General features: G+C 52.1%; 1 protein-coding gene across 5 annotated transcripts; it reads left to right on the top strand.

Moving 5' to 3' along the window:
- The first annotated feature begins 3111 nt into the window (after positions 1-3111).
- Clk3 (CDC like kinase 3) lies at positions 3112-18561 on the top strand. 5 transcript variants are annotated; one of them, XM_021207381.2, is made up of 13 exons: positions 3112-3915; positions 7119-7270; positions 7973-8189; positions 10288-10384; positions 10661-10727; positions 13764-13880; positions 14475-14641; positions 15584-15678; positions 15779-15908; positions 16449-16531; positions 16987-17066; positions 17351-17441; positions 18057-18561. In XM_021207381.2, the coding sequence occupies exons 1-13, from the start codon at positions 3472-3474 to the stop codon at positions 18231-18233; spliced, it is 1917 nt and encodes a 638-aa protein (XP_021063040.1). In that variant the 5' UTR covers positions 3112-3471; the 3' UTR covers positions 18234-18561. The 5 variants fall into 5 exon arrangements, with proteins under 5 accessions (XP_021063040.1, XP_029399234.1, XP_029399233.1 ...); XM_029543374.1 differs by lacking the exon at positions 3112-3915 and adding an exon at positions 3939-3952; XM_029543373.1 differs by lacking the exon at positions 3112-3915 and adding an exon at positions 3946-4014.
- The last annotated feature ends 118 nt before the right edge of the window (positions 18562-18679 follow it).

Genomic DNA, 18679 nt, shown 5'->3' with positions numbered 1-18679 from the left:
TGGGTAGGAGTGCCAGGCACAGCTGGCAGGGCTGTGTATGTGTCCACAGATACTGTGCAGCAAGCCCTGCAGTTTTTAGATAAGGAACAGCCCTGATTCCTAAGTACAGGGTTGAGATACAGAAGTGGGGCCCATCCCACCTTCACCCCTGGCCCAGAGTCCCTCAATGATTTGATTCAGACTTCATATAGACATCAACCCCACCCAGCTTCTGCTCAGTTTTAGGCTTCCCTGAGCTATGGGTGCTGACTGCAGGCAGCCTTCCCCAATCAACAAGACCTTGTTTGACCCTCACAAGAGCCAGTTTGGGAGGGGACTTGAAACTGAAAACAGGATGATGGGTGTCAGGTCATGCTTGCCGTCCGGGAAAGCCTGGAGTTTGTACCCAGTACTGACTGGCTGAAAAGCCCACTTTTCCCAACTCTGCCACTGCCCAGTAGCCTTCCTCCAGGTCCAGAATATGGAAACTGCAGGGGGTGGATATTTGCAAGCTACTTACTTTATGATGTGGCGAGCCAGAAGCCCTCATCTCTGCTCTGGCACTTCTCTGGCTTCACTCCTGCCCTCCATGCCCACCACTTTGGTGAGAGGACTCATGGGCTAGCAGCTCAGTTGGCACTAACTTTTCTCACCGCTGGCCCCTTTACAAGGACTGGACCAAGTCATCCTGGGATTTCATCCACTCACAGGATGTGGGAGGACTCTGGGACTTTCCCATTCCCAGGCTTCAGGTCTCCTGTTCCAGCTTTAGGAAGGGCCTAGAAGATGCCTCTACTTGAGCCCCTCTCCTACCCCACCCTTCAGGGCTCTGACATATCTTCTTTTTTTAATTGGACATTTTATTTATTTACATTTCAAATGTTATCCCCTTTCCTGGTTTCCCCTCTGGAAACCCCCATCCCATCCTCCCTCCCCCTACTTCTATGAGGATGCTCACTTAACCACCCTCCCACCCACTCTTGCTTTCCAACCCTGGCATTCCCTACATTGGGGCATCAAGCCTTCCCAGGACCAAGGGCCTCTCCTCTCATTGATTTCTGACAAGGCCATCCTTTGCTACATATGCAGTTAGAGCCATGGGTCGATCCATGTGTACTCTTTGGTTGGTGGTTTAGTCCCTGGGAGCTCTGGGGGATATGGTTGGTTAATACTGTTGTTCTTCCTATGGGATGCAAACCCCTTCAGCTCCTTTATTCCTTTCTCTAACTCCTCCATTGGGGACCCCATGCTCACTGACATATCTTATATTCCCGGAACTTTGTCCCTCTCAGGTTGGCACCACCTTCCAGCAGGCCCCTCCCCCTTTAAGCAGGTTGACTCCCTCCACTCCAGGCCCAAAGCCCCTCCTTGTCTTCCCAAGTCAGCACCACCCAAGTTCACTCTAAAACAAACTGTGAGGACTGATCCTACACTCTAGCTTAACATCCACAAGTCCACCCTACCTAGGCCCAAGAGGAAGAGAGACTTCCAGAGTTGGGTGTTTCTTACCTAATTTGGGAACCAGAGCTGTGCTGAACTTAAGAGAATCATGGTTTTCCAAGACAGAGTGTTGGGTGAGAGCCAAGAGAGTGGCATCACAGCACAGAGAACCTGACCTCTCCCAGGATGCTCTCCAGGGAGGGGGCCTTAGAGCTGAGGCTCAAATATACATCAATTCATTCCAGTCAGGACAAAGCTAGATATGGCAGAGGAGAATTCAAGGGCAGACAGAAGAGAGAACACTGGGGCCCACGTCCCTGGGAGGAAAAAAAAAGGTAGAGAGAAATAGAAGCTGTAGGACTTGAGTAAAAGCAGAATGGGCCATCACCTTGGTGCCCTGGAATAGTGCTGCAGATCAGGCACACGGAAAAGGCTTGACGGGTACAGGGCACAGGGTGGGGAAAGTTGGTGCCTTGGAGCAGTGGGTAAGCAGCAAGTCTCCTTCTGGGGGAGTGCAGGGATGAGCATGGGGTGGAGGAGCTGGTCCAAGGTTCCTCTCAACAGAGTACTGAAGAGATGAGATGTGTATGTAGGGAGAAGTTAATCAACCTAACTTTTTACTTCAGGACCAGTTCTTTTCTTCTGCTAGGTTTTATGAAGAGAGACAAGAGGATGAAAGTCTAATGGGAGACCATCAAGGAGGAAGGCCAAGCTGCAGCGTCTGGAGAGGACAGGACTAGGAGAAGGCTCCTATATCCGCTGTCAGCAAGAGGTCCTCTTCGTAGAGAGAGTGGGGGCTGCGGGCAGATCGCCTAGATTTTTTGTGTTAGGATGGTAGACAGGAAGACTGCCTAAACTATCCCATTTCTGACACTTGGGGTAGGGCAGGAGACAGGAACTTTTTGAGGATGTCGGCCTTAAACTGGAGGATACTGTTTTCCCGTAGTCATGGAAACATGGGTGGGCAGCATCGGTGGGAGGTGATGACACCACAGAAACCTGTGAACAAATGAATTCTGTCAGTGTGGGCCTGGCCTCAGGTGGGAGCTGCATCTTCTGACGCCTGGATATTTCAATCTTTGGCTCCTAGGCTGGAAACCAATGGGGCAGAAGCAGTTGAAATGGCTGTTGAATGTCTGCGTGGTTGGAAGGTGACTATGGGGTCAGTTTGAATTTGCGTTAGCAGAACATAATCACCCAGCTTTTTAACTCAACCGCCTTTTTTTTTTTTTTTTTTTTTTTTTAACTTGGATGGTGATGAAGATGCTAGGCCATTACGTCAGAACCAGAGGCAAAGCTTTTTAAAGATAGTTTCAGCACTGCAGAGAGGCCTCGGGAGCGACAGCACCTGGTGGGCGCGCATCCCGAACGGGGAGGGGGCACTTGGGAAACCCTGGCTGTCCCCGCTGAGTCAGCAAGATCCTAAAGCTATGCCCCGCCCTGGCCGGCCGCCGCAGCCTCGCGGACCTCGCGTGGCGTGGGGCAATTAGGCGCCGCACCCGCCCGCTTGGCTGCGCGACGCGCGGGGGCGGGGACGCTGTCAAAGCGAGGCCCAACCAAAGGACCGCGACTTGTATTCTCTTCTGAAAAAAATAAGACCTCATGATCCTGCCACGACAAAGCGTTGGACAGTAGGTGGGAGGGGTCTAGACTGGGTGCCTCACGCCCGATGCCGCAGCAAAAGGACGGGCAGAGTGACTCGAGTGGCAGAGCGGGAGCGCGGCGCGGCGCGGCGCGGGGCTTTTGTGTGGCGCGGGTTTCCTAGCCCAGCAACCGTGCTGATTGACAGCAAGACGCTCCGAGGTGTTCAAGGGAAGGGGACGTCTTCTCCGTCAGACCCCACCGCCGAGGCTCGCGGGGATCTTCCCGGAGACTGCACGTCAAGCTCGAGCGAGCTGGGGCGTGGCGCCAGGACTTTCAAAAAACCCGCACAAGCCGAGAGCAGAATGTGTCGTTTGCTCCTTGCGCGCAAGCGGAGTCGCGCCCGCCTTCCTCTGCCCGGGCGCACCGACCGCCTTCGTCTCTAGCGCCCTCCCGGGCCCCGGGAGAACAATGCCGGTCCTCTCCGCGCGCAGGAAGAGGCTGGCGAGCACAGCCGGGCCGCGGCGGGGAAGCGGCCCCAGCCTGGCAGTCCGGTGGGTTCCTCCTTTAGGCCCAGAGCCGTCCTCAGACCGCGGTCGCGCACCGATGCGGCCTCGGGGGCCTACGTGCAGCACCGCACGGAGAGGGGCAGGCCGCGGCCCGAGGCTGCTCCCGGGACCTCCGGGAAGAGACCTCCGCCGATGCCGCCCGGACCCTGGTGGGGCAGGCCAGTCCCCCAGAGTCTGCGAGTTCCGGGCTAGAGCGGTCAGGCCTCTGGGCCGGGTCGAGCCCGGGCCGCCGACGGCTGCGTCACGCGAGGGGGCGGTGCTGCCACGGGCGGAGGCCAGAGCCGGAAGCGGAAGAGGCGCTCGGAGTGGGGAGTGGGGCCTAGCCGCAGCCGGAGCCTGGGAGACGGTGAGTGTGGGCCCGAGCCGGCGGCCGGGCAGCTGGGGTGAGTCGGTGGGGACGGCCACGCCGGTACGGGTACCTCGCCACCCGGTCGGGTCTCGGCAGGTACCTATTTCCCTCTTCGGCCCACGTCAGGCCGCGGTCCCGACCTCTCACCCCTGACCCGCCGCTTCTCTCCCGGAGGGCGGTCACTGCAGACCCCTTTTCTGGTTCCCGCGGTGTTGGAGGCGGAGCTCCAGCAGCCTCGGAGCCGGCTGGGAGGATTCACTTTGGGCCCCGCTCCGGCCCGTAGGCTGGGGTCGTGTCCGACCTAGGCTATCCTGGAAAGGCTTTCCCTGCCCCGAGCTCGAGGCTTAGCCCGCAGATCTCCTTCGCGCGCCGCCTGGAGTTTGATTCTGGCCCAGGCTGGCCATCCCTTTGGTCGCCGGGTCTTCCCTTGGCGGTTACGGGGAACGGGGCTCTGAGATCCCTGGGATTCGGGCAGAAGGAAGGGACTCGAGTGCGGGCCGCCGGCCCCCTCGGTGTTTTGTTATGATGGAACCGCTCCATCCCGGAGAATGGGCCAGACCAAGCCAGGAGTACAAATGTCCAGGCTGCTCCTCGGTCCGGTCGGGAGCCTCTATGCTTTAGTTCCGGGTGCGGGTGCCCTGATGCTTGGGTGGGAATTGCCCGAGTCTAGCCCCCATTAAGGCGGAGTTGGCGGCCTTCCAGCTTCCCTCCTCCGTGCCCTTGAAAAGGAGGAGCGTTTTTGCCCGGTGGCAGCCGCAGCTTGCGAGGTGGCAGGTTTGAGGTTGCAGTGGTGGGGCACTGCCAGCCAAAAATAACCATGGGTCGCTTGGGTGGCAGGAATCCGGGAGGGCAGCCGCTGACCTGGCTGGCTGCTCTTCTCGTTAGCCCGGTTCTCTAGCCAGGAACAGCAAATGAGAAGCCAGAGAGGCCTGTGCTCATAGAAAAACTGGCATCCATAGCTTGCTTTCATTGGTCACATTGCCTTTTTCTTCATTGTTCAGAGCAGAGCCTCCCAAAGCATAATTGTGCCCCTTAAGTTTTAAAAAGCTTCTTTGCCGAGGACTCATGGAATCGGAGAATTTGTGAGAAATAGGCTCAAACTACCTGGCTGGGAGGAGGACGTGTGCCACCCATTTTTCACCTGCCTGGGATGCATTGCAAGGGAGATTATCTCCATTACTGCCTATTCGTGGTTCTTCATGGCCAAAATATTGGGCCATCTTTGCCAGTCTGAAAGGTGTTATCTTCACTTTTCAGGCATGACAACTTAGGTCTAGAGTGACTAGTATAAGGCCACAGGGCCAGTAAGTGGCAGCACTGGGATTGAGTTCAAGGTTTACTGCCAAAACTTCCTATCCGGTCCCTTGGAAGGAATTATAAATTAAGGCATTCAACATAGCCCTGAGTGTTAGCCGGAACCTTCTCAGTGCTAATGAAAGGCTGTCTTTAGTACTTCTTGTGGCCCAATCCTGTGCTAGGCTTTTGACTTTATAGGGCAGACATTTAATTCTTATGGAGCCTGTAAGAGATTATTGTTCCCTTGTTTCAAGAGGAGGCTGAAGCTCAAAGCGGTTTAATAACTTGCCCAAAGGCAAACAGTGACGTGGTATTGCTGTGGAGCAGGTTGACATTCAACTCTGAGGCTGTGACTTTCCACTTCTGTAGACATATGTGGTCATAGAAATCCACTTAGGTCCCAGAAGGAAAATTTTGGTCTGCTGTAGATTAGACCGCATTACAACATCCTCCAGGTAGGATGCTTAGGGTGCTGTCTGCCTGGTGAAGATGGGCAGGACCACTTGCCTTTTGGGGAGATGTGTGCTTGGCCAGTAGGTTGTCTTTTGGGTCAGTTGGCGAGACATGTGCTATTGCTTTCAGGCCACAGCCTGAGCACCTGCCATAAGGTCATGGGGTAGGGGGATGTTCAGATAAGTGCGAAAACAACACTTCCTTTCTTAGGGTTCCCAGAGGCTCCCAGAGGTTTAGATAAATTGCCTCCCCATCCTGCTCATACACAAGTACCTATTTCATCTTTGGACTGTGCTGGTGAGATGGAGCAGCCTTGATGGATGTGTTTAAAAGGTGCTTGGCCGGGCAAGCCTAGGACTGTGCACTGCTAGAGGTTGGGTGTGAGCAATTGAAGGCTTGGAAAGCAAACAGGCTGCGTGCGCTCTCATGCCTGCCATCTGCTGGAGACAATGTGAAGGGCTGGATATAGGGGAAAACTCATGTAGCCATCTCTCTCAACTGGCTACTCATCCCACTTGGGAGTCTCCTGTATTGGATCTAAGTACTCTGTGGCTAAGGAATACTTGTCCTGCTTCCGAGTGTAGACCTACAGCCACGTCTTCTTGGCTCCTCCAGAGATAGGGCACAAGAAAGTGCTGGAGTAGGAGGAGCTAGAAGGGATGGCAAGGATGCTGTTAGGTAAAGAGGAAGCACCTGGTATGGGACGCTAGTTGGTCTGAGGGCCACTAAAATGTGCCTCAGGCAAGCAGCTTAGATCCCTTGAGGATTGTGGAACCTTCCTGGGCTGAGACTCTGGATGGGTCAGCAAGAGCTGGGCTGGCTTTCTGGGCCCAGGCCCACTTGGCTGGAACCTGATAGGGGTAGGGACTATTGGTGAGACATTGTGTCTTTGCTCAAGGGTCAGAGTTCTCATTTCTACTGTGGTTCCTCACTGACTGAAGAGTTTTGAGTTTCTCTGAGTTGAGTCCAGTTCATTGCTTTAGCCAGGCAAGTTTCAGTTCAGTACTTTGGATCTGTGCCACCAGTTCATTAGCTTCAGGCTTCTAGAACATGTAGGTTATAGGATCGCATAGGCATGAAGAAATTGAGCAAAAAACCTCTCCTTTCCTTCTGTCCTTGGCATCCCTGTGGCAGTGCTCAGCATCCCACTACATCAACTTTTGTATCTGGGCCCTGGCTTGCATAGTTCGAGTGTTCAGGCCCATGGGCCAGGATGGAAAGGCACCTGTTTGTTTATTCACTTGGCAGAGAAGGGAGTCATCCACCCATTGTCTGCTGTTCTGTCACTGTGACCTCAGAGTTCTTCTTTACTTCATAAACCCCTGGGAGGGGCTACCCCTAAACAGAACAATGGGCCTCTTCTTCAGGAGCACCTGGCTGCAGCAGACAGCCCCGTGGCTGGAAGCAGCGAGCTGTGTGTTGAGCAGGGCTTTCTCTTCCTTGTGGCCTAGATGCATCACTGTAAGCGATACCGTTCCCCAGAGCCAGACCCGTACCTGAGCTACCGCTGGAAGAGGAGGCGGTCTTACAGTCGAGAGCATGAAGGTCGACTACGATACCCATCCCGAAGGGAGCCTCCCCCACGGAGATCACGGTCCAGAAGGTGAGTAGGATCTGGATCAGAAGAAGGGCTTTCCTCAGCTAGATGAGCAGAATGGCCCAGAGCCTCTGCTGCTCTCAGGCCCCTTTACATGACTGCTTCTGCCCAGCTGCCCATAGATTCTTGTCCTGACCTCTTTGGGATCCTTGCCTATGCTTGCTTCCTTTTCCTGGCCTCAACAGAAGTTTTCTTTCTTTCTTTCTTTCTTTCTTTCTTTCTTTCTTTCTTTCTTTCTTTCTTTCTTTCTTTCTTTCTTTCTTTCTTTCTTTCTTTCTTTGTCACAGAGTGGTCTCTTTCCCTCTGTATTTCCTAGGCCAGTACCCTACCCCTGAGTCTATCTCAGTAGAAGTAGGAACATCACCCTAGCCTTGAAAGACTGGTCCCGAGTCCTATCTGAGTCCCCAAGCCAAAGTTACAGTTGTACCAGCCTGGTCAACAATCCTATTCTTGGAGGCCTTCCTGGGCTCCCCTTCCTCCTCTTCCTCCCTCTGTGGCACTAGAGGGACACGGTCATTACTCATGGCTCTGGAGAGTAAGTTTGGTATCTTGTTCCTTCTCTTGCCCTGTTCACTCCCCATCAGTCTGGGTACTTCAGCTCTGATAGGCTTTCCTTGAGAGCCTCCTGCCTGCTGGCTAGTAGGAAGGCTGCAGCAGGAACCTGGCTAATAGGCCTTCTCGACTCATCTCGCTACCCCCTCTTGACAGCCATGATCGTATACCCTACCAGCGGAGGTACCGGGAACACCGTGACAGCGATACATATCGGTGTGAAGAGCGGAGCCCATCCTTTGGAGAGGACTGCTATGGGTCTTCACGTTCTCGACATCGGAGAAGGTCACGAGAGAGGGGGCCGTACCGTACCCGCAAGCATGCCCACCACTGTCACAAACGCCGTACCAGGTCTTGTAGCAGCGCCTCCTCGGTGAGTGGTGGCCAGAGTGTGCTAGTAGGGGCCTAAAGGCCTCACCTCTTTCTCGCCTTCTCTCAGGCTAGCTGGTCTGGGTGAGTACTGGCAACCCTGTGTACATACACCATTGTGGGTACACACATGAGGTGTGTGTGTGCGTGTGTGCTGTCTGGTATAGGACTGAGCAAGGATGGTATGCCTTCCATTTTCTGGCCCCTTGCCAGTGGCAACTATAAGGGCTCTGGCTCCGGCGTTGGCTGATTTCCGGCCTGTCTATATCTTCCCACTGTTCCAAGTCACAGGCTACAAGGTACACATGATTGGGACACACTTCTCAGGGCTGGTACTAAGATTGCTGGTTTGTGGTTTGGGACTATGTGGCCTGGTCTTCACACCAGGTCTGTCCCCATCAGGCCTGCCCCATAGCTAAGTGCTTTGATGAGTGTGAATTTGACCACCTCTGCCGCCTCATCTCCACAACCCTCCTCTCCCAGAGGACCAGAGTCTGTTATTACCCAATAAAAAGGGGATACTTTACCAGTTCATTTTATTTTTCTTTTTTAAATGCTGGGAGTCCAACCCAGGGCCCATACATACTAGGCAGGTATTCTACCACCGAACTGTATCACACCCCATTCCCTACACTTCCTCTTTGTTTTTGAGTCTTATGTATGCCAACCTAGCCTAAAACTTGTGATCCTTTCCCTCTACTTCCTGGGGGCTAGGCACCACCGCCTGGCTTCCTAGGCCTTTCTTTTTTTGATATGGGTCTTGCATTTCTGTGTTTACTTTTCCAAGTTGCTGGTCTGTAAGAGTACATCACTTTGCCCTGTCAGTCAGCTCAGACTGGAAGCTTCTCATCTGACTTCCAGCCAGGCTCTCTTCTACCTTGTTCCTTTGTAGGTGTGATACTTACGGTAAGGAGAGGCAGCTGTCTGTGTGATGAGATCCCAGGCCTCACCTTGTTGCAGGCCACTTAAAGAACAGAGATTGGCCAGCATTCTAGGGTGGTGTGTTGAGCAGACCAAGAGCCCACACTGCATTCAATCCCATGGAAAAGGAACGTCACTTGTGTTTCCAAGGCTATGTGCTGTCTTCTCTTCTTCCTGTTTGTTCTCCCCGTGTTGTCCTCCTGCTGGCCAAGAGGCCTCTTAGTAGTGCTGGGTTTGGTGAAGGTATCTTCTCTACCCAGCGCTTGACTTGAGTGGTGTGAGTTGAAGGTCGCCTTGCAGGTGAATCAAGCGTGGCCTGTGGCCTCACACAGTGCCATATGCTGCCACTGGGTGGCAGTGCAAGTCTGGTGCTCTGCTTATTTTTGGTGCCCTCTGTCGTCATGGGCTGGGTCTGGCTTAGGAGTGGCACAAGTCCTAAGGCCAGGTCAGGAGCTGGCTTGGGGCCTGAAGGTTGGCCAGCCCTAAGGATCTCAGCCAGGCTCATTTCCTGCTGGAGTCTGGTGGCAGGAGGGCTGCTGGCAGAAGTCTGTTTCTGGTAGTTGGTTAAGTCTGGCCAAGGATGTCATGTGGGGGCAGGTAGTAGCTTGGTTCTGCGTGGCAGCTGTTGACTATGTTGTAAGGCTGTGTGGGTCAGCAGAGGCAGGCAAAGAAAGGCTGAGCATACTGTTGCTGCTGAAGCCAGGATAGCCCTACAACCTGTCCAGAAGGCTGGACCCAGGTTGGGCCAGCCGCCTTTTTTGCGTCGTCTTTAGCTCTGGCCAGAGTCACGGGAGGGTCAGGGAGGGGGAGACTTAGAAGAGGAGGGAGTCAGGGCTGTGGCTGTCCTCGGGGCCTGGCCCCTCTGTGTCATAGGCTGGACATCTTTCTGAGCATTTGTGGCACTCTTCTTAGAGATGATGTCCGAGTTTTCTTACATACCTGTAGCTGTTTTTGCTTTTCTGTTTTGAAGTCAGTTTGTGTCTTGACGTGTCCCTTGCAATATCCCTATCGTTATATATGCTGTGTGCCTTATGAAATGCTGGGATCTGGAAAATCCAACCAACCAACCCACCGGCTCCTCACCGTCTCCACCTCTGCCTTTGACTGACACCTCAATCTGTCAATCGGAACCGCCTACCATGCGATTGGTCGGATGGCGTTTCGGGGGGCGGTGCATGCAGAGAAGCCAACAGAGCAGTAAGCGCAGCAGCCGGAGTGTGGAAGATGACAAGGAGGGCCACCTGGTGTGCCGGATCGGCGATTGGCTCCAAGAGCGATGTACAGCCACCTTTCGTAAAACTTTACCTCTCTACTTTCTACCCCCCTTGTTAGATGAGACCTCTCCTGCGTGGAGGGGCCTCTAGTGCGCGTGGCGCCTTAGTGGGGCCACCAGTAATTGCCTGAATGACACAAACACTAGCAACTTGTGTTTTAAAGAGTGTAGCAGTGAGCAAGAACCTTTGTTGTTTTTGAGGATTTGAATGCTGTGAACTTGCAGGAGCTGCCACCCTCCTACCCTCCGGACTCTCATGCCCAGCTTCTTCTTTCTCACAGATGAGATCGTGGGGAACCTGGGTGAAGGCACCTTTGGCAAGGTGGTGGAGTGCTTGGACCATGCCAGGTGAGCATGCTGGAGCAGACATCCTTGAAAGAGCTCATGCAGCTCTTTTTGGAGGGTCGCACCATTGCTGGATATGTGTTGGGTTTGCTGATCTCATGAAATAAGGGATTTGACAAGCATGTGCTATCACTACAAGAACTTTTGGTTAGTGTGTGCCTCTTCCCTGGTTACCCACTTCGGAGCTGTGGCATTAGATATGTGGCCCATTGCTGCATCCCATGAGCTTTTGGAGATTTTTGGCTGGGCTTCATCCATTTTTCTGGTTTCTTGGGCAGAGGAAAAGGTACATATAAGGTCCTGGGAACCTTTAAAGAATTCAAAGGGGCTGGGCAGTGGTGGTGCATGCCTTTCTTTAATCCCAGCACTTGGGAGGCAGAAGCAGGCGAATTTCTGAGTTTGAGGCCAGCCTGGTCTACAGAGTGAGTTCCAGGACAGCCAGGGCTACACAAAGAAACCCTGTCTAAAAAAAAAAAAAAAAAAAAAAAAAAAAAGAAAAGAAAAGAAAAGAAAAAAAAGATTTCAAAGGGAGTCAGTGCAGAGCCAGTGAAGGTGGACTTCAGCTCTGCCAGCAGGGCCAGGGGCTTCTTTTGAAATGAGTTACATCTGTGTTAAAGATAAGACAGCTGTGGGGAGGGGCCTTGTTTCAGAAGGCTAAAGTAGTGTCCTCTCCTCTTGGCCAGAAGGTTGAGAATGCTGCTGGCTTGGCCTGATAGTGCTTTTGCCCCTCCATGTCTTCCTGAGAGATCCCAGCTGAAGGAAATAACTTCGGCCTTTCTCACCAAACAGCTACTACCTACCCCAGTGTGACTAGGGTCATGAGTAGTCCATGCTGGTTGGGAAGGCAGTATCTGTATGTGCCATAATGCTGGGGCCAGATCATTCTCTCCAGTCCTAGCAGTGTAACACTTATCATCTGTCAGACTAGAGTCTTTGCTTCCTTCCCTGTAGCTGTATGTTAGAGAGGCAACCCTCTGCGGAGCCAGATGTGTTCCTGCCTTAATAATCTCTGGCCGGGTGTGGTGGCGCGCGCCTTTAATCCCAGCACTCGGGAGGCAGAGGCAGGTGGATTTCTGAGTTCGAGGCCAGCCTGGTCTACAGAGTGAGTTCCAGGACAGCCAGGGCTATACAGAGAAACCCTGTCTCGAAAAACAAAACAAAACAAAAAAATAATAATAATAATCTCTAATTGCTTTAGTGCATTAGTTACAGAGCACTAGTATCCTTATTTGAGCTAAGCCGGTCACCGCTTCAGAGATGAAATATGAAGATGCTCGGGAGTTGCCCAAGTTACACCTCAGCCATTGATAACAGAGCTGAGCTTGCTGTTCTTGGTCTCCCACATTAAGTGAGCTAGCTGCTCAGAAAAGACCATTGGACCCACAATCAGCCATTCCCTCAGCTATGAGATGAAGTGCTAGTGAGAAACTTCCTCCTGCTCCCATTTTCTATTCAACCATTTCTAGGTTCTTCATCATGAACCTAGAATGAGTATAAAGGGACACATACACACTGTCCTGTGACCAGATGTAGACAGGACAGATCCAGGAACTCTAACCTAGGAAGACAGCTATACTATGGGCTGTCCCACTTTGAGTAGTTGGGGGTAGGAAATGAGTCCCTGAAGTCACTAAAGGACAGACAAGGTCCTGGGTCCTTTAAGGTAAATGAATGCAAAGGGGGGTCAGTGCAAGACCAGTGGAGGTGGACTTGAGCTTTGCCAGCAGGGCCAGGGGCTTCTTTTGAAATAAGTTGGACATATGTTTAAAGATAAGACTGGGGCCTAGAAACTGGGCAATGGCGCACACCTTTAAGCCCAGCACTTGGGAGGCAGAGGCAGGTGGAGTTTGAGGCCAGCCTGGTCTACAGAGTGAGTTCCAGGACAGCCAGGGCTTCACAGAGAAACCCTGTCTTGAACCCCCCCCCCCAAAAAAAAAAGAGAGAAAAAAAAAACTGGGGTCTGGAGAGATGGCTCAGTGGTTAAGAGCACTGACTGCCCTTCTAGAGGTCCTGAGTTCAAATCCCAGTAACCACATGGTGGATCACAACCATCTGTAATGGGATCCAATGCTTTCTTTGGTGTGTCTGAAGACAGCTATAGTGTACTTATATACATACAATAAATGAATAAATTTTTTTTAAAAAAAAAGATTTTTGAGGGGGGGGGACCTGGTTAGAGAAGTTGGTAGTAGTGGCCTCTTTAGGCCTGCACTGCCCAAGAAACCAGGAAGAAAAAAAATGAGGGTTAGCAAAGCAGGGCATTCTGAAGAAGTTGTCTTTGCCCAGAGGCTGATGAACTTGTTCCCAGCATCGAGGCCAACCCTTGAGGTATCAGGATACACTGTGGTGGGCCAGGACTACCTCGTTTCAGGTCTCCACTGGTATCTCAGTACTAGCTCTCTTTGGCAACCTAGGCTGACATGATTCCTTGTCTGCTCACATCCTGCAAATGGCCTCCTGGAGTAGGAGTGGAGTATGAAGGGTAGAGCAACAACTGCAGGAGCGAGATCTCAGGGGACACGGACAGAGAGTTCTTGGCCCTCTGTAGCTGGTGGTAAATTAGAGGCAGGTAGTTGGGGGAAGGACCTAGATTAGGGTGCAGTCTAAGGAGTGACCAAGCTTCCAGGGAAAATTCCACTCCTGGTACCCTAACTGCTCATTCAGTCTCACTGCTGCCCAGGTCAAGGAAGCTTGGCTTGCAGAGTAGGCTGCCAGGTAGCTTTCAGGGATTTGGGGTAGTCAGGATTACCTCAACTCCTCTGCCTGGATTCTCCCTGGGGAGCTGGAAATTTCTGAGATCCTGAATGCACATGACAACTTGAAAGCCAAGACTGCCCACACAGATAGATGCCAGGGAAGCTTGTATGGTGAGCAGGTCTGTTGTTGCTTTTAACAGGCTAGATAGACCTCAAGTATGAACATGGTCTTAGGACCTGTGGTTTATGTTGTGGGGTTTGTTAGGAGTTGCTGGGCTTCAGGGAAGGGGAGAGAGCTGGGCACTCGGCTTAGGGGAACCTTTGTTTCTTTCCTCCTCCATAGAGGGAAGTCACAGGTTGCCCTGAAGATCATCCGTAATGTGGGCAAGTACCGGGAGGCTGCTCGTCTAGAAATTAATGTTCTCAAGAAAATCAAGGAGAAAGACAAGGAAAATAAGTTGTGAGTATCTACAAAAAGTGGACAAGCGTCATTCAGTGGGTGGCATTCTCTAGTTCAGCTGCCTGGGCTCCTGGGGATATCTCAGTGTCCTCACATTTGGTACTAGTCTCCTAGTACTCGGGGTTTGACAGGTGTTCTTTCTGTAAAGAGCCCTTGGACTTCAGGCTCTACCCTGCCTGGCTTGTGTTCTGAAGTAGCCCAAGCCTTGCATTTGAGTTAAGGGACACTTTAGGGACAGGTTAGGGACACTTAAAGAAGACACCAATGAACTTCTTAACAGTGCTACAGTCAGCAGAGGGGATGCGCCTGTACAGAAGGGATACTCAGTGGTACATAGAGGCCTGCACTGTGCTGGTGTAGTTGTATCTGCCACTTAGTAACTGTCAGGGCTGCTTACCCTGGGTGCCATGGGTGAGCTGGGATCAAAATGTAGCCCCTCCACACAAGTCCAGTTCTTGCTAGAGCACATGGGTGTGGTAGCAGATTGGCATGTGCTCTGGCTCTGAGGCTTGCTTTTCATCTTGGTAGAACTATGGCCTTTTTGGGGGGGTCAGATGAGGCAGAGCTTGAATTTCACCTGTCTTTTTTCTCTAGCCTTTGTGTCCTGATGTCTGACTGGTTCAACTTCCATGGTCATATGTGCATCGCCTTTGAGCTCCTGGGCAAGAACACCTTTGAGTTCCTGAAGGAGAACAACTTCCAGCCTTATCCCCTACCACATGTCCGGCACATGGCCTACCAGCTCTGTCATGCCCTTAGATGTAAGTGTTCATTGTTGGCTGGTGCATGGAGTATTTTACCCTAAAAAAAAGTCACCTGGTGGTCTTGCTGTCCTCTAGCACACTGTTGATCATTCTGCAAGGTCTCATAGGCCTAGAGCCTCTGGCTGAAAGGTTCTGCCTTCAGATAGGAATTGTAGTGCAAGAACGGAAAAACTTGGAGGGACTTCATGGGCCAGGCGCTTCCCCAGGTTAGGAAGAAAACAGGAAAGTAACTAGAAGTGGCCTAGCTACTAACCCTGCCTTCACCTTTATGGAAAAGAGGAAAAGGTAGAAGGTGAACCCTACAAATTCTCAGGCCCTGCTAGCCAGATACCTCCATCACTCCTCTGTCCACCAACCTTGAAGAGCAGCACAGTAGAACTTATGTTGAAAGGCAACTTGGAACGTGCCGAGTGAAAGGCTTAGAACTAAGATGTGCAGGTCCTGAATAATAGGTGATGGGGAAAGAACCAACCAGTAAAGGCCACAGCCCTGCGAAGGTCTGGGATGTGACTCCAGTGGAGAAGGAACATGGTGGAGAAAGCTCTGGCTCGGGGGTGGGGTGGGAGGGATCATGGAGTTGTGAGGATCTTACAGGCCAAGTGAAAACCTTGAGGTTGAAAAGTAGTAAGTGTTAGGACGTGCCCGTGATGTAGAGTGGAGGCAGGTGTCCCTTCAGAGGCATGTGATCCAAAAGTGGCAAAATGGTGCAGTGAGGCCTGTAAGCTAGCTAGTGCTGAGGAAAAGGGCTTACCCAAGTTGCGGCTTCAGTGAGATGGCAAGGCTTTGCCTCTGTGGGGTGTAGAGAGGTTTCTTTGATGGAAAACACTCCTATGCTCGTCCTCTGAAGGCTTGTAAGGTTTCACAGAGCTCTTGAAAGCTGGGCTAGGCTAGGGCCTGGTGGGCAGCCTGGGTCTCAATCTGTGCTTCTCCCTCTCCTAGTTCTACACGAGAACCAGCTGACCCACACAGACTTGAAGCCAGAGAACATCTTGTTTGTGAATTCTGAGTTTGAAACCCTCTACAATGAGCACAAGGTAGACAGCACTGACTGGGTGGGCAAGAGTGTGGCCCTGCTCTAAGGTAGATTAGATAATACCTGAGCAGACTGACCTAGGTGGCATGCCTTGCCTTCAGAGCTGCGAGGAGAAGTCAGTGAAGAACACCAGCATCCGAGTGGCAGACTTTGGCAGTGCCACGTTTGACCATGAACATCACACCACCATTGTGGCCACCCGTCACTACCGCCCACCTGAGGTGATCCTTGGTGAGTGGCTTCATAGCCTTTAATATTGTTTACATCTGGCAGTTATCAAGATGAATAGCTGGGGGGCTGGAGGGATGGCTCAGAGGTTAAGAGCACAAGCTGTTCTTTCAGAGGTCCTGAGTTCAGTCCCCAGCAACCACATACATGTGGCTTATGATCTCATAATGAGATCTGGTGCCCTCTTCTGGCCTGCAGGCATACATGGAGGCAGAACACTGTATATATAATAAATCTTTTAAGAATAGCTAGATGTGGTGGCACACACCTGTAATCTAAGCCTTTAATAGGTAGAGGCAGAACATACCAGTTAAGGCTGGCCCTGGGCTACCCAAGACCCTGTTTCAAAATGAGGCAAGTGGTGGTAAACAGTATCCAGCAATCTGCCATTCAGGCCTACACAATATTTGAGATGAGGTAGACATAGTCTTTGTCTGAAACAGCCTTGTTAGTGGGGCTTGGGCAAGAGTTCTGCCAGCCAGACTTGTAGCTTCCTAGGAATTTGGGATGTTGGTTCTCATATCTTAACATCTTGGCTTACAGAGCTGGGCTGGGCACAGCCCTGTGATGTCTGGAGTATCGGCTGCATTCTCTTCGAGTACTATCGTGGCTTTACACTCTTCCAGGTATAGTACTGCATTGGTGGATTGCAGGGGACATGGGCAGGAAGCTCTGTGTGGTTGAGGAATTGATGTGTTCCATCCTTATGATGTGAGTCTAGATTCTTAAGGGTTATAGTTGCTCAGGGGAAAGAATCAGTTGGAGAGTCTAAAGCAGGTAGGGAGGATTATCAAGGACAAGACTGGGTGCAAAAAAGATTCTGTCTGGGCAGGGGCATATCATAGGCATCCTTTTGCATGAAGAACCAACCTGGTATGCCAATAGCCGGCCAGGTCCACCTGTGGGGCCGCAGAGCACAAGCCTGGCCCTGCCTCCAGGCCTATGGGCTGCCACCAAGTTGGTTTTTCCTCTCCTGGAGAAGGGAGGGCTCTTGACCTTTCCTCATGCTTTTTATTCTTCCAAAGTGCACAGAGGTTGGGCCTACCTAATTCCTACTTGCTCTGTCCCTGGTCTTCTGCAGACCCATGAAAATAGAGAACACTTGGTTATGATGGAGAAGATTCTAGGACCCATCCCATCACACATGATCCACCGTACCAGGTAAGGAGTCTCCATGGCTCTGGGTCAGCAGGGTACCAGAGATACTGCCCTTGCCAAATACTTGATGGTTCTCCAAGCTGCTACATAGCCTTTACTGTATTTCTCTCAAACCAATCTGGTAAAAAGCCGGTTGCCCCCACTTGCTAGATCAGGCCCACACCTCTGTCCTGGCCCTGTTCTGCTACTTGAAGGCTGACGGGGCCACCTTTTCCTACTTCCCACCTAGCCCTGATCCTAAGGGCCTACTCCGTGACTCCCCTTTCTCTTCCCCCTTGACTTTCCAGGAAGCAGAAATATTTCTACAAAGGGGGCCTGGTTTGGGATGAGAACAGCTCTGATGGGCGGTATGTGAAGGAGAACTGCAAACCTCTGAAGGTCAGTTTCTGGCTCCCCCAGCTCAGCTCATGCCAAGGAGACCCCAGGCATTGGGCAAACAAGCAGCAGAGACAGGATGGGCAGCCAACAGCTGCCTGATCGTCTCAGTTCTCTGTGAGGCTTTCTGCGTGCTGCCTTTGAGGGGCCCTTAGCCCTGCCCCTGTCCACAGGGTGGCTGAGAATATAATGGGGGAAAAACCCAGAAGAGCCAGCTTTCAGACTGCTATTTCCTGTCCCTCTCTCTTCTCTGAATTTTGGGAAGAACTAGGCAGGACTGAGGCAAGGGGGAGGGAAGACCTAGATGTGGCCAAAGGAGGCCTGTCAACTGTAATTTGGTACCTGAACAAGTGCATTTTGCAGAGGTGATTTCTACCTACCCATCAGAACTTTGCATGTGGGGTAGAGGTACCAACCCAGCAAGATCCCACCCAGTAGCCTAATTCTGAGCATGAAAGGAAAGGAGCGGCTGTTCTGTCCTGGAAGGCAGAAGTAGTCCTCCAAGGAGGCATCATTGCCTCCTCAACCCATCCCAGCAAGGCATCCCAGAGGCAAGGGGACTGCGGTGGCTTCCCACAACCCTGCTGTCAAACTGAGGCACCTTGTGTCCTTGAGCAGAGTTACATGCTCCAGGATTCCCTGGAGCATGTGCAGCTGTTTGACCTGATGAGGAGGATGTTAGAGTTCGACCCTGCTCAACGCATCACATTGGCAGAAGCCTTGCTGCACCCCTTCTTTGCTGGCCTGACCCCTGAGGAGCGGTCCTTCCACAGCAGCCGTAACCCCAGCAGATGACAGGTGCAGGCCAGCACATGAAGAGTTGGAGAGCTGGACTGGGCTGCTGGCCCCTTTTCTCCAGCCTCTCCCTCCCACTGGCCTCAGAGCCAGAGCCACCGATGAACAGTGCAATGTGAAGGAAGGCAGGAGCCTGCAAGGGATGGGGGAATGTGGTGCCCAGCTGCCAGAAAGCACAGATTGGACCCAAGCTATTTATATGTTGTAAAGTTATAATAAAGTGTTTCTTACTGTTTGTAACCCCCTGGTACCAGTGTGTCCATCTCCAGGCTCCTTGCCCTCTCCCTACGCTGACTGACTTATTAATAAAATCTTTCTTAGCAGCTCAGCTTGTGGAAAGCCAAGTGTGGTTTGGGCCAGACACAGAAAGGCAACCCAAATGAATAAGCTAGAAGCTGGAACATTCCTTTAGGGCAGTGGTTCTCAACCTATGGGTGACAATCTCT

Source organism: Mus pahari, chromosome 10, assembly GCF_900095145.1.
Source record: "Mus pahari chromosome 10, PAHARI_EIJ_v1.1, whole genome shotgun sequence".
NCBI lineage: Eukaryota > Metazoa > Chordata > Mammalia > Rodentia > Muridae > Mus > Mus pahari.
This window is presented reverse-complemented; position numbering and strand designations above follow the sequence as displayed.